The sequence below is a fragment of the Cygnus atratus genome, chromosome Z (assembly GCF_013377495.2).
Source record: "Cygnus atratus isolate AKBS03 ecotype Queensland, Australia chromosome Z, CAtr_DNAZoo_HiC_assembly, whole genome shotgun sequence".
NCBI classification, from domain to species: Eukaryota; Metazoa; Chordata; class Aves; order Anseriformes; family Anatidae; genus Cygnus; species Cygnus atratus.
Window position 1 is genome coordinate 61,378,356 of NC_066396.1, and position 13,918 is coordinate 61,392,273.

Here is a 13,918-nt window from a genome sequence, read left to right on the forward strand (position 1 = left end):
AATTTTAAAATTTGTTGCTCTAGCAAAATATGCTATGGAGTGAACTGCCTGGCTGTCATCCTGTCAAATCATTTCTGTCAAGAATATTTGTACCTGAATTGTTGATATTCCTGCCCAAACTGCAAATAGGCCAACTCTGACCCTGATTTAGGTACCTACATTTTCTTGAAAGGAGCTGCAACAAGATGAGTTTTGATACTCTCTATACTTAGGAGAATGTAAGAATGCAACAATAAGTGAAAAAACAGGAGGTTCCCTATAGTAGAATGTTGTGGCTACATATGCTGCTGCTTTTACTCTAAAACTATTCATATCACTTACACATGCACACGTCTCATGTAAAACATATCCCAATAGACATTTTCTTGGATGCTTTTAAATATTTAACACTCCTAAGCATGTGTATGTGACCTTATTAATCACCAGTGATAGGACCCGCGGGAATGGTGTTCAGCTGAGGCAGGGGAAGTTTAGGCTGGACATCAGGAAGAGGTTCTTCACTGAGAGGGTGGTCGCACACTGGAACAGGCTCCCCAGTGAAGTAGTCACTGCACCAAGCCTGTCTGAATTTAAGAAGCGATTGGACTGTGCACTTAGTCACATGGTCTAAACTTTTGGGCAGACCTGTGTGGTGCCAGGAGTTGGACTTGATGATCCTCATGGGTCCCTTCCAACTCGGGATATTCTATGATTCTACGATTATTTGCCATTGCAACCCAGCATCTTGATTTTTTTAGGTACCTTTTTCTCATACCATCACCTGAAGAAGCATTAGAAAAACAGTTTGTGTGCCAGGTCAGGAACTGGATCACAGAGGGGCCTGCCTATCTGAAACTGAGCCTCAAGTTGCTTTTTCACTTAATTTGTTGCCACTAGTGAGTTGAGAGGGGGCCTTTATCATTTGTCAGTAGTATCTACTTAGTACCAAAAGAAACATATTTAGGATTTGGGCAGACTCTTATATGCTCATTGCCAGGCACGCATGATGGGTGAACATTTTCAGAACTGGAGAAAACAAACTGCAGATTGTTCAGTTTGTACAGGCACCTTTGGAGGGGATGAGTTGCTCAATCTAAGCAGCAGCTGTCCCTGCGATACAGCACATTAATTTTTCTGATCCAGTCTGAGGTGCCTAGCCTATAAAAAGATCCCAGGCATGTATTATTACTCCCAGCATCACCAGAGCCTCCGAGTCCCCAGCTATGCACCTGCACCGGTGACAGAGAGGCAAAGGAACATGCTGATGACACAGGCATCCTGGACCCAAGTCGGACCTCTTGGCATGGGGAGGAACACGCAGGCTGGTGTTCATGGCATGGTAGAGAGACTGCATGTGACACATTTCCTCAAAGCCACTACTCGCTGAGGCAAGAACAGAGAAACGCATTTAGAGCAGAAAGGGATAGAAAGTATAAGGCCTGTGGCAGAGCTGAAAGGGCCTGGTGTTCGTCTGATCCCAAGAAGGTTTAGCTATTGATCCCATGTTCATCTTATCCCAAGAAGGTTTAGTTATTGACCCTGCTCTTTATCTCCCATTAGGTATTCAGGGAGTGGAGCATTTTATTCCTCTTTAATTTTTGTTTTCTGCTGCTTCTCTGATGCACCAAACCTGTTCAAAGTTGGTTTTTGCTTCTTTCATTTTGCTTCCTGTCAGAGCTACGAAAAGCAGGTAAATGTCAATGAGTTTCAAGAATTCCCTAAGGGCTCTATCTCTCTACTGCTTTACACCACTGACAAACCACTGCAGCACTGCTGTCCTGGAATTGTTCCTGACTTACACACACACAGGGAGAATCAAATTTTGCCTGTTCTGTAGTTCTGAGTGTGACTGATATTTGGATTTTGTCATTGCTGGGAAAAACTAGATACAGAGAAGAGCTTCTTGTCTTTCAGGTTATAAAGAAGGGATCATTTTTAAAGCATGTCTTCTTCGTTAAGAATTTGAAGATAATTTTATGTCCCTTCTAAAGATTTGTATAGTGTAACAGTTCATCTATGAACAACAACTATGTAAAACAAATGAACAAAAAAAAAAAAAGAAAAAAGAAACGTTTGATGAAAAGCCTCTGCTAAAAACAAAACAAATCTTCTGTTTGACTTCATTTGTGTCATCAACTTGGAAAAAGTTAGTGATTTAGCTTGGTGATTCTTATTCAGCTCATAACCCCTGAGATGAAGAGTGCTGTAGAAGAAAAATGTTTATAATTTTCATCGTTGTAGGATTTCTCTTGATTTTGTGAAAATATTTGCAAGCAAGAGAGTTGGTTTTTTTTTTCCATAAATGTATTGATTACCCTAGTAACATAAAAAGCATGCTTAATTTGCTTATGAGCATTTTTCTTGCTTGCTTAAGCATTCAAGTTCAGGGTGATCAGCAGTTATCTTTCCTGACTGAAATACTGCCCAGGTCTGCATTTCTTGTGGGAAATGACCATTTTCCCCCAAGAGGGCAGAGCTTGGTTGTGCCTGGATCGTAAAAGCCAGAAATTTGAGAAGGGAAGGAAAGGGAAAAGCTAATCCTCTCAGAGTTTAATCAAAGGAATAGTCTTTGCATAAGTAGACCTTTCTGTCAGATATGTCTGAAGCAAGTTGAAGTTAAACCTTACACCCTGCCTGCGGCTGGGGGGTGTTTGACCTTTGCATTGCTTTTTTGTCCTAAGCAGCAGGTTACACTGCTTTGATGTGCTCTTCCTACCTGCAGAAAACTATGTAAGTACAGCTGGTGACCAGAGTGTGTTTAAAGGAAGCTATTCTAGCAAAAACTGGAGAGTAGCAGTACACAAGGGCAGAGCTTGAATAAAAATAGGAATTCATGGAGCTTTCTCTGATACCTTTTCTATAGTCTACTTCTTTCATGATTTACATGTACATTTGTGATCATTTTGCTAGACAGATATGTTTTTCTGTTATAGTATCTGTCTCGTGATGATGGAAGACTGTTCTTTACAGTATACTTGATTTGTGTACCTTGCATCATTGTTTTCTCCCAAGAGATCTAGAACTGCTGTTCATACATCTTTTTCTGTGATACAACTAGAAGTTTCTGTGGTGAACAGAGAAATCAATTATTCACCTTTTTTCCTCCCTGCTTTTAACCAGGTAGACAAGAAAATTGTCCGCACAGAAATTGGAGTGCTTCTTCGCCTTTCACATCCCAACATCGTAAGTTCAGCTATGTTCCAATCCATTCCTTTTTTTAAAAAAAATAAAAATGCCTGTGTTCCTGAGAGCTCCACATGGACTACTGTGGTTCACCTATATAGATTTGTGAGAGTCTTAGATTAAAGCTTTGGTTTCTCCTCATGTGCTCATTAGCAATTCATTATGCAAGACTGTTGAATTATACTTTAAAGTAAATTATTGATGTTCTTACAGAGTTGAGTCAGAAACTGTACAAAAAGAGCTCTGTAAAGGATAGGAGAAATTTGGCATTTTCAGTCTTTGGGGAGACTTCAGCTTACACTGAAAGATTTACAGAGAGGTATTGACGAGCACTAAAGAAAGTAGATTCTAAAATTCTTGTATTATATAGAGGTTGCAGAAGGATTTATAGCAACCAGCAACAAAAAAGGGAATCTATAGGGAATAAAGCCAGAAAAAAAGAAAAAAAGTGTGAGAGAACGTGTATAATGATGTGCTGAACTGCAAAGTAAATGACACCAACTTCAGCTGGTATCATCCTCTACTTTACTGGCTGGAGTCTGTGTCTTTCTGTTGGCCCCGTGATGTGCCAAACAAGAAGACAAATACAAAAATGAATCCCTTTTGTTGTCTTTTACCAGATAAAACTGAAGGAGATATTTGAGACCCCTACCGAAATCAGTCTTGTTCTGGAATTGGTCACAGGTGGAGAACTATTTGACAGGTAAGTTGTCTGTACAAACCTCACTCTGTATCTCCCTCTGGGAAGTTATAATTCAGGTTTTTGCTCTGCACATAGTCCATGTGTCAGTAATTACTGGAATTATTTAATCAACATATAATTTATTCACATGAGTAAATATCTGCAAGAACTAATTGCAAAAACATATTTGGAAATGTGATTATCAGGATTTTGTTTTGGAAATGTTACATGACTAGAGAATGGAAGATATTGTCAGTAAGTTCTGAAGAGCACATACAGTGCAAGAAAGGTGTTCAGCAGGTGTATAGTGTTAAAGCATGCTGAAGCAGACAAAAGGCAAGGAAAACTGGTAAAATCACATTGACAGGTCATCATAAAATGTGGTAGGTGGCAATCAGCTAGCCAGGAGGATCGTGTTATGTTAGATAAAAAGTTGATAAGCAGAGTAGCAAAAAAGAAATATTACTTGATAGTCATTCTATTTATAAAACCTCTCCTGTTGTTAAAATGGTTCTGCAAGACAGCTATTGAGTCTGAAAGTAATTTGTTTGTGGTGCTGCACATCCTTGTGGAGTATATGCACATACTTAATCTTAAAAAAATTCTATGATAGTGTTGTGGCAATACTCTGCTGTTGTAGATTTGTTGTTTTTTTGTTTGTTTGTTTTGTTTTTTTGTTGTTGATTTTTTGTTTGTTTTAGAGCAAGAGAAAATATGAAATGCACTTTATACTGGTTTGAATAAATCAGTTAGTTCACTGAAGTTAGATTACAGAAAGTACATGAAGGTACAGTGCCTTCAAGCTCATGCAAGGACAGGCAATTTAATCTTCTTTGTTATTAAAGTTTAATATTTTAGAGGACTGTTACATAAAGTATGCATTGAAGACTCAGTCTGAAGGGCTCTTTGACTGAGAAAACAAAAGCATACTCTTTTGTATACCATGTTCATTGCTGCAGCCTTGATATGAACTACTTCTGAACTATAACAACAAAAACAACTCCTCTTGTAACATCTGTGGTTCAGCAGAAGAAAGGTGCGTGGTCTCTCTGTAGTTAGTCAAAGCAATCAGGAAAGATGTGCTACAAGTTAAACAACCAATAAGCACCAAGCTATGGAGGACCCTGTGCAAGATGCCTTACCTTTCACATAGCCTCTTGTATATCTACATGGCTTCAGATTGGGCATTTTTTCCAAAGGTTGGGATACTATACAGGAGTGTTTAATGAGAGTTTGCAAAGGGAAAAACACAACTAGGCCAGTAAAATGTTTACTTTATGAGCATCAACCATGTGTGTGATAGAAGAATCATAGAATCATGGAACGGTTTGGGTTGGAAGGGACCTTCAAGACCATCCAGTTCCAAATCCTCTGCCATGGGCAGGGTCACCTTCCGCAAGACTTGATTGCTCAAAGCCCCATATTGCCCAGTCTTATACACATCTAGGGATGGGATGTCCACAACTTCTCTGGGCAACCTGTTCCAGTGCCTCACCACCCTCTGGGCTAAATAACCCCAACTCCCTCAGCCTGTCTTCATAGGAGAGGTGCTCCAGCCCTCTGATCATCCTCATGGCCCTCCTCTGAACTTCCTCCAACAGACCCATGCCCTTCTTGTGCTGGGCACCCCAGAGCTGAATCAACTACTCCAGGTGGGTCTCACATGAGCAGAGTAGAGCGGGTGAACTGAAAAGACCACATGTGATCTGGCATGTGGCATTGTGTTACATGACAGAACTAGAATTCAACATTAGGACATGATTCAACATTCTGTATATCTGTACTCAGGATGTGATTATGACATTTGAGTACTCAGGTTTATCTTTCACCAAAATCATATGCTTAGTGGTTTGGTTTACAAGCTTGGTTACAAGTTTACAAGTTTGGTTTGGTTTTACAGTTTGCTTACAAAAAAGCTGCCTGGCATTGCCTGAAGAGAGATGCTTACTAGAATTGCGGTGCCCCCTTGTGATGCTACAAATGAGAACTAATACTATGGAGCTCTTCTGAGTTAAGCCTCTTCCGTTTCTCTATACATAACAAAACTGGAAACTTTGGCAATGCAGTCTTATCTGGTGTGTGATCTGGGGAAAAAAGAAAAAAAAAAGTTATTTTTTAGCTGTTAAAATAGCAATTGAAGTATTACTTTGCTCTTCAAGCTTAGTCCAAAAAAAACACCTCTAATAGAAATATGCAGCCAAGATGTTCTGCACTAATAACATGAATTTAATGTTAGCTGTCCCTTTCTTCTTTTTCAGCAGGGCTGAAGGGCTAACTCTTGTATTATGATATACAGTGGCTGCCTTTTGAGTTTCACTGAAAATAAACTTAGCTTTCTGCCTTAGGGCAGAATTCCCCTTTCATGCTTTATGTTTTAAATCTGTATATATTTATATCAAGTGTGAAGGATGACATCCTGAATATTCTGACATAGCAAGAATCTCAGTGCACTCCCTCTGCTGTGCTTGCATGACTCTTGTCTCAGTCTGAAGCCAAACAACTCTGGGAATTCTCCTGCTGGACAGTGAGGTTGTGACGGATATGGATGGCAGACTTCACCAAGTCTCAAGAATCTCCCTTGTTCTTGAGAAAAGACCCTGTACAGAGAGCATGTGGGCAAGCAGGACTGTGATGTGGGCAGGGACCACCCCATGGGTTTGCAGGACCTTACATGCTTGGTGGACAAATACACAACTTTGTAAACCACCTGACAGCAAAGTGACTTTTGTACTCTGAAGAAGCTGTCCTTTGGCCTCTTCCAAATTATCTGCTAGCAGATGATACAACTGGATCAATTACACCACTGTATCTGCTCTCCTTACTATGAACACGTTCATTGGCGTTACAGGTACTGCTCTTTCTGATAACATGCAGATACTTTTTTTATTAACTATTTTACTGCTTTCTGCCATCCCATTTGTCCATTCTTCTTTTGCACAGCATTTGAGCTGCAGATGAGCAAATTTGTTCACACACTCTTTCTCCTTATCATGAAGGTGATTTTGAAAATGCCCAAGTCAGATTCACTCTCTGGAATTGTATTACTTTTCCTGATGTGCTGCAGGTTTCATGCCACTCTAACACAAACTTCCTTCACCATATTTAATATTTCTATTATATAATCCATGTTACTGCTTAAATAACCTGTCATGTGATGGTCAATTGTGTTACCCAAATGGCGATAAATTCCAACAAATATGTCAGTTACGCATCCTAGCTAATATAATTGAATCAAGTTGGTTTTGCTTATATATTTAAAAGGCTGTTTCTCAGACTTCATAAATCACATTGTAGGCCATATTCTGACATGCCAAACACAATAAATACAACTCCACACCAAATTGGAGAAGTTTATGTAAATTACAATATTTATTGCTAGTTTGCATGATGGCTTTCATCACCCCAGTAAGTGAGTAGTCACAAAGGCTGTGAAGTAAGACAAACCAATGGACAAAATGACCAAAAGAGAGAGAACACCAGTAGGTCTAGTAGGTGTAAATTAAGTGATATTCTAGTTCATTCCTAAAGCTGTGTCTCCAGCCCAGTTCTGGCAGACATGCCTTTAAAATTGTTTGGCCTTCCTCTTTCTTTCCTGGGTGTTTGAAACAGCCACGCATGCTTGAAGAACATTTTGAACAGTAGCATTGTAACAGAGTCCTGAAGGACAACTCTGGTGCTTCTGAGCATCCCAGCCCTGTACGTCCAAGAGCATATGGCTACGTTTATCACACTGCTGCAATACTGATGCCAATTTTCACTGGTACTGGGGCATGATCTCACTGAGAAAAACAGAAACCCAGATGTAACCCAGCTGTTCAAATGCATGGTGCACTGATTGCACTAAGACTCGTCCCTGCTTTCTCTGTCTGCAAGACCAGTCTTTTAAGGACCTTTTTTCTACTACACTTGTGGGTAGGAAATTGCAGGATGAGGAGAACAGTGAAGGGAAAAGATCAGTTTTCATCCCTCTATCATATCATCCTTCTCACCGCATCTTCTTATGAAGTGTGTCACTGAGTTCAGACCATAGACACATCTTTTATATGAGAAGTTTGAGTGATGGAAAGAAATAATTAAATTGAGTTTTATTAGCTTTTTGTATGACATTGTATCGTGCATACAGAATAAAATGATAAACTCTATGTGGATACTTCAAAAGGCAGATTTATAATCAAAAAGCTTTTCTCCATTTCACCTCTTCTCCATATAAAAGGAGAAAGATAATGGCAGAATTGATGGAATTAACCCTCTAAATACTCTCAGATAGATAGAACGGAATTCAAGCTCAAATAATTTAACTCAAACATTTTAATATAAATTTAAGATCTCAGTGAAAAAAAAAAAAGAGAGAAAAAAGTTAAATTCAGCAATGATCAGGGAATGTAGAATGACTTAACACCATAAAAATTGATGTCTTTTTCCTAGAAAAAGTATTAGACTTGACTATTTGATAGAACCAAATTGTTCATCAAGCTATTTTTTTAACACACTTCTATTAATGATCAGTAAACTTTAGACTGTTGCAAGGTTTGTTTACATATATACTCAATCTTCTCATTATATTCTGTTAACACCTTTGATTACTCTCTTCAATTTTCTTTATAGTTCCTTCCTTTTAAAATAATGACCTAAGCTTGGTCCAGTTATATTTTTCTCTCGTCTCTTCCTTTTACCCTCCATCCCTTCTTCACTCTCTACGTAAATGTAATTGCTGAATACTTTTAACTTTGACTTTCTTTTCTATTGCATGATGTGTTTCATCAGATTCTTGGTCCCTTTGTTGATCTGGTTTTGCTTCTACTGATTAACCTCTTTATTGTGACAGGTAGTAATAGGTCTTGCAGTTCAATGAAGTCTGGTATCTGTTTTTTATAAGCTACATTTTCTTGAAGTTGGTCTCTTCCATTCAGATTTTATTGATATGTATTGCCTTTCAGCTGAATCACTGATACATCACTTTTACAAATTAATTTCAGCAAAAGGCTCTACTTTAAAAGAAAAAAATAGCTCTACTTTACCTTCATTTTGCTCACAATACGTGCAGATTGATAAGAATAGTTTTTGTTAGTCTCTTTCTTTTTTGTGCTTGAAATGATTATGACAATCCATGTATTTTCTTTGTCTGTACTTTGTCATCTTGACCACAGGTTTTTTTGTTTCTTTCTTCGTTTCATTATTAAGTACACCAACCGTTGTCTAAAAATACTGCCTATGGCTGACTACCTCTTGGTTCAATTTTAATTTCAGATTTCTTATAATTTCATCTGAAACATAGATTTAAACTGATAGTACCTTCTGTTATGGTAGCATATATAGGAATTACTTTTTCTAAAGAACTTGTCTTTTTAAGAGATGATGAAATGATTACCTCTTGTGAACAAAATTTCTCGAAGCCTTCTTGTTTCTGCATATGGAAATTAGAATTGCTAAGGTACATGAAAAAGAGTAAGAGAATTCATTGGTCCCAAAAGTGTGGGTGTTTTATAAATCAGTGGCAGAGTAGCATCTTTTATTTGTTTCTGCTGCCTGGTCCCATTAAGTGGTGGCAATTTGTCTTCTGAGCATGAGTCACAGCAGTCCTTTGGATTCTATTTTACATGAGGAAGATAGAGCCCCCTCACTTTTGCAGGACTGTGAAAAAAAAAAAAAAAGGTCTGACTGGCTTCACCAAATATGCCCTATTCTATGAAAAACAGAAGGCAACACACAAATTGGCTCTAGTAAAAGTGCTTGTTGATGTCATAATAGCTCATTTAGTGTCTCTTGATTTCAGCTGTAGTAATGATAAAAAACAGTAATTTACAGAATAAAGAGGTGTGTGTTATGGCTCATTTGTAGGCTTTCTAATGTAATTTGATATTTCTTTCCTGTACAGAGTTGTAATAATGCCTTTAGACTTGTTTACAGTCAGCACCTTATTCTCCATCACTGGCCAGAATTGTTCTAAGTCATTTGACTACAATATTCTCTTCAAGACAAGAGATACAAATAATTTTTGAAATGGTTGTATATAAGATACTACTTACGGTGTGGTCAGTGCTTGCACTTAGAATTAGATGAAATTGCAGGCACCAGAGGACACATAATTACAACTGTATATATATGGATAAATGACTCAAGCAATGATGATGGTGCAATTATAATACTGGCTGGCTTCCTGCTACTCTCTAATTGTGAACTCATGTAACATTAAAGCTTGCCTGGTTCTTAACTCCACTGTGGAAGCCTTTTCATTTAAAACATTCTCATTCAAACTGTCCTATTGCCTTTTGTTGTTATTGCTCAAGAAATAACAGGAATAGCTTTGCAGGGATTATTGCCATGGGTTTGTCCTAGCTGGGACCAAGCTGTATGCCATTAACCCATTCAGGAAGGGAGGCAAGCGTTTTTAAGGGAAAGCAAATCAGTGCCTGTGAAGCTCTAGGTTTGTTAAATACAGTCAATACTGAGACTCCTTGCAATTCCAGCATCACTAGCAAACTTTTTCTGCTATGGCCTCATCTCTGTAATGGAATCATAGAATGGTTTGGGTTGGAGGGGACCTTCAAGACCATACAGTTCCAACCCTCTTGCCATGGGCAGGGACACCTCCCACTAGATCAGGTTGCTCAACACCCCATCCAGCCTGGCCTTGAACACTTTCAGGGATGGAGCATCCACAGCTTCTCTGGGCAACCTGTTCCAGTGCCTCACCACCCTCTGAGTAAATAACTTCTTTCTTATATATAATTGAAATCTTCCCTCTTTTAGTTTAAAGTCATTACCCCTTGTTTCAATGCACTTCCTGATGAAGCGTTCCTCCCCAGCTTTTGTAAAATCCCCCTTGAAGTACGCAAAGTTTTCTATAAGGTCTCTCCAGAGCTTTCTCTTTTCTAGGCTAAATAATCTCAGTTCTCTCTGTCTTCATAGGGAAGGTGCTCCATTCCTCTGACCTGGACCATCATGGTCCTCCTCTGGACTTTCTCCTAGAGGTTCATGTCCTTCTTGTGCTGAGGGCCCCAGAACTGAACTCAGAGCTCCAGGTGGGGTCTCTCAAAACAGATTAGAGGAGGAGAATCACCTCCCTCAACCTGCTGGTCACACTTCTTTTGATGCAGCTCAGGATACAGTTGGCTTTCTGGGCTGCAAGTGCACATTGCTGGCTCATGTTGAGCTTCTCATCAAACAACAACCCCCTTCTTCTCAGAGCTGCTCACAATCTGTTCTCTGCCCACTCTGTATTTGTGCTTAGGATTGCCCTGACATAGGGGCAGGACCTTGCACTTGGCCACATTGAACTTCCAGATTTTTGCACAGGCCCACCTCTCAGCCTGTCCACGTCCCTCAGGATAGCATCCCTTCCCTCTAGTGTGTTGACTGCACCACAAAGCTTGTTGTGCTGAGGGTGCACAGAATTTCATTGTCCATGTCACCAACAAAGATGTTAAACAGTGCCAGCCCAGTACTTACTCCTCAGGAACACTACTCGTCACTGAGCTCCAGATGGACGTTGAGCCATTGACCGCAAATCATTGAGTGCAACCATCCAGTCAATTCCTTACCCATCAAGTGGTTCATCCATCAAATCCATGTCTTTCCAATTTATAGACAAGGATATGGGAGACAGTGTCAGATGCTTTGCACAAGTCCAGGTAGATGATGTCAATTGCTCTTCCCCTATTCACCAATGCTTTAACATATTGTGGAAGGCCACCAGATTTGTCAGGCACGACCTGTCCTTAGTGAAGCCATGACGGCTGTCACTAATCTCTTTCTTATTTTCCATGTGCCTTTGCATAGTTTCAAGGAGGATCTGTTTCATGATCTTGCTGGGCACAGAGGTGAGACAGACTGACCTGTAGATCCATGGGCCTTCCTTTTTTCCCTTTTTAAAAATTAGGGTTTTATGTTTCCCCTCTTACAGTCAGTAACTTCAGTTACTTCACCAGACATCCACCACTTCTCAAATATGGTGGACAGTGGCTTAGTAACTTAATCCACCAGTTTCCTCAGGATCCATAGGTGTATCTCATCAGGTCCCATGGACTTGTGCACCTTCAGGTTCCTTAGCTGGTCTCAAACTTGTTCTTCTCCTACTGTGGGTGCTTTTTCATTCTTCCAGTCTGTGCCCTTGCCTTCTGGGGCCTGGGCTATGTGGCTGAAACTCTTGCTGGTAAAGACTGAGAAAAAAAAAATATATATATATATATTATGTAGACATGTCCTGGATGCTAGAGAAGACAGAGATCTGCCTCTGTTAATTTAAATAGGAACAGGATCAAGCCCTGGCTGATTTCCTCAATTATCTACAAAATTAGCTTTCAAATTTGTTTGAAAGCTAGAGTTCTTAACAGCTCTGTGCAGGTGACAAGGTGAAGTATATACCTACAGACTCTGTAGCTGTAGACTATAACGTTTACAGGAAGTTTCTGACAGACCCAAGAGCTAACAGTATTTCTCCTGTGCCTTGATTCAAGATCTTTCCTTAAACTATAAAAACAGTTAGGATATGAGTGTTTTGTATATTTTATTGATTTTTAGATCAAATGTGTTTAGTTTAGCAGGACTGCATTCCTCCTTTTATTGTTTTCCACACAAGTAATACACTTTCTGCAGAGCAAGTGTGTCCACATTCTTTTACAGTGATATCCTATTGGTTTCAGTGGCTTCATATGAATGTGAAGTAACAAGTTATAAGGGGAAGGTCCCAACAAGAGTAAAATCCAGTGTATGGTCATTCCAAATTACACTGCAGGCTGCGGACGTGTGGTGAATATCTGTAGGACTTTATGCCAGTGCTGATATAGACTCTGATGAAGATGTGCATAATGAAAACATAAAAAGCAGCAGAGGACGTTTCACACTTCCATAGCAGAGCAACAGCGTAGATGTCTAGAGGCTACACTGAAAACTGCCTGGAAAACTAAAGAATATTGTCAGAAGCTTCCGACTACTCAGAATGAACAGAAACGCTACCAAGGCCGGGTGGGATTTGGCAAACATTACTCCAAGTTATTAAACACTTCAGTATGCATTCTTAATGACCATATGGAAGCTGCCAGATTTCATCTGCCTGCTGCATAGACAAGAGCGCTAATCACAGGAGAAAGGTTGCAGCCTTTCCCCGGGCTACCTTTTGGTTTGTGGGGCAGTGTGCCGCTATAGATGGTTTTGTTCTTTAGCTGAGCACCAGCATCCCTAGCTGCCCTACAGGAGAGCAGGGGAGATGCCTTTGGGAAATGCTTCTCCTTACAGCAGGAGTAGGTTTTCTTTCAAATTCATTCATGTGTGCTTCGAAAGGTAAGGTTAAACCAGGTGGCATTTTGGGAGACTTGCAGCTTGATGTCCATCAGAATGTACTAGGTGTGCTAAGTGTCCATCAGTATGTACTAGGTGTGTGTCTGGCTGCGTACAAGTGTAAATAACTGAATTGGCGTTATTTCATTAACTGTGTATGTGCAGGCATAGATGTGGTTCTACACAGGTAGGTATGAGAATATGAATTCTCTATAGCATCAGTATGGTATTTTTGCTTGCTCTAGAAAGTCATCATTGATGTGAAGTTCTGTCTTGAATTTTCTGAATGTTTGTGCCAGCAAATTTAGTGTTCTGCCAACCCAATTTTTCTTTGACTTTAAAATGGCATTTCTGTATCCATTCTTTCCCACTCCCTTCTGCCTTCCTCCCAGTTTTTCTCTCAAACACTCTTTTGGCCTACCAGGCTATTTCATTTGCATATCAAAGACAGGATTTAATTAGTTCCTTACCATTACCATTTTTGTTTTTCTGTCCTCTCAGTGAAGGCTTGATTTTTTTTCATCTAGGCATTTCTTAAAGATCATTCCGTAAGCTAGGTATAAATAATTGTTTAATTTCCATAATAAAAAAATAAGACATTCCTGCAAGTTTCCTTCCCTTTATGGAAAAAAAGGGCAATGAGTCAGTGTTAAGCTGCCAGCTGAAACTGAAAAATCCTTGTAAAGAAGCTTCACTAGTCTCAGGTAGCAAACTGGCACACCTACCCTTTGTCTTATGTAAACTATCACAGGGAGAATGCAAAAAATAGATATGCAGATGATACCCCAGCTTTATTAA

At 39.5% G+C, this 13,918-nt stretch overlaps 1 protein-coding gene across 3 annotated transcripts in view; it reads left to right on the plus strand.

Moving 5' to 3' along the window:
• Nucleotides 1-13,918, plus strand: part of CAMK4 (calcium/calmodulin dependent protein kinase IV) — a 155,505-nt gene that overhangs the window by 83,331 nt on the left and 58,256 nt on the right. For all 3 annotated transcript variants that reach the window (XM_035562630.2, XM_035562629.2, XM_035562631.2), the window contains exons 3-4: nucleotides 3,100-3,162; nucleotides 3,783-3,865. In XM_035562630.2, the coding sequence (XP_035418523.1) occupies nucleotides 3,100-3,162; nucleotides 3,783-3,865 (146 nt within the window). The remainder of the gene's footprint in view (nucleotides 1-3,099; nucleotides 3,163-3,782; nucleotides 3,866-13,918) is intronic.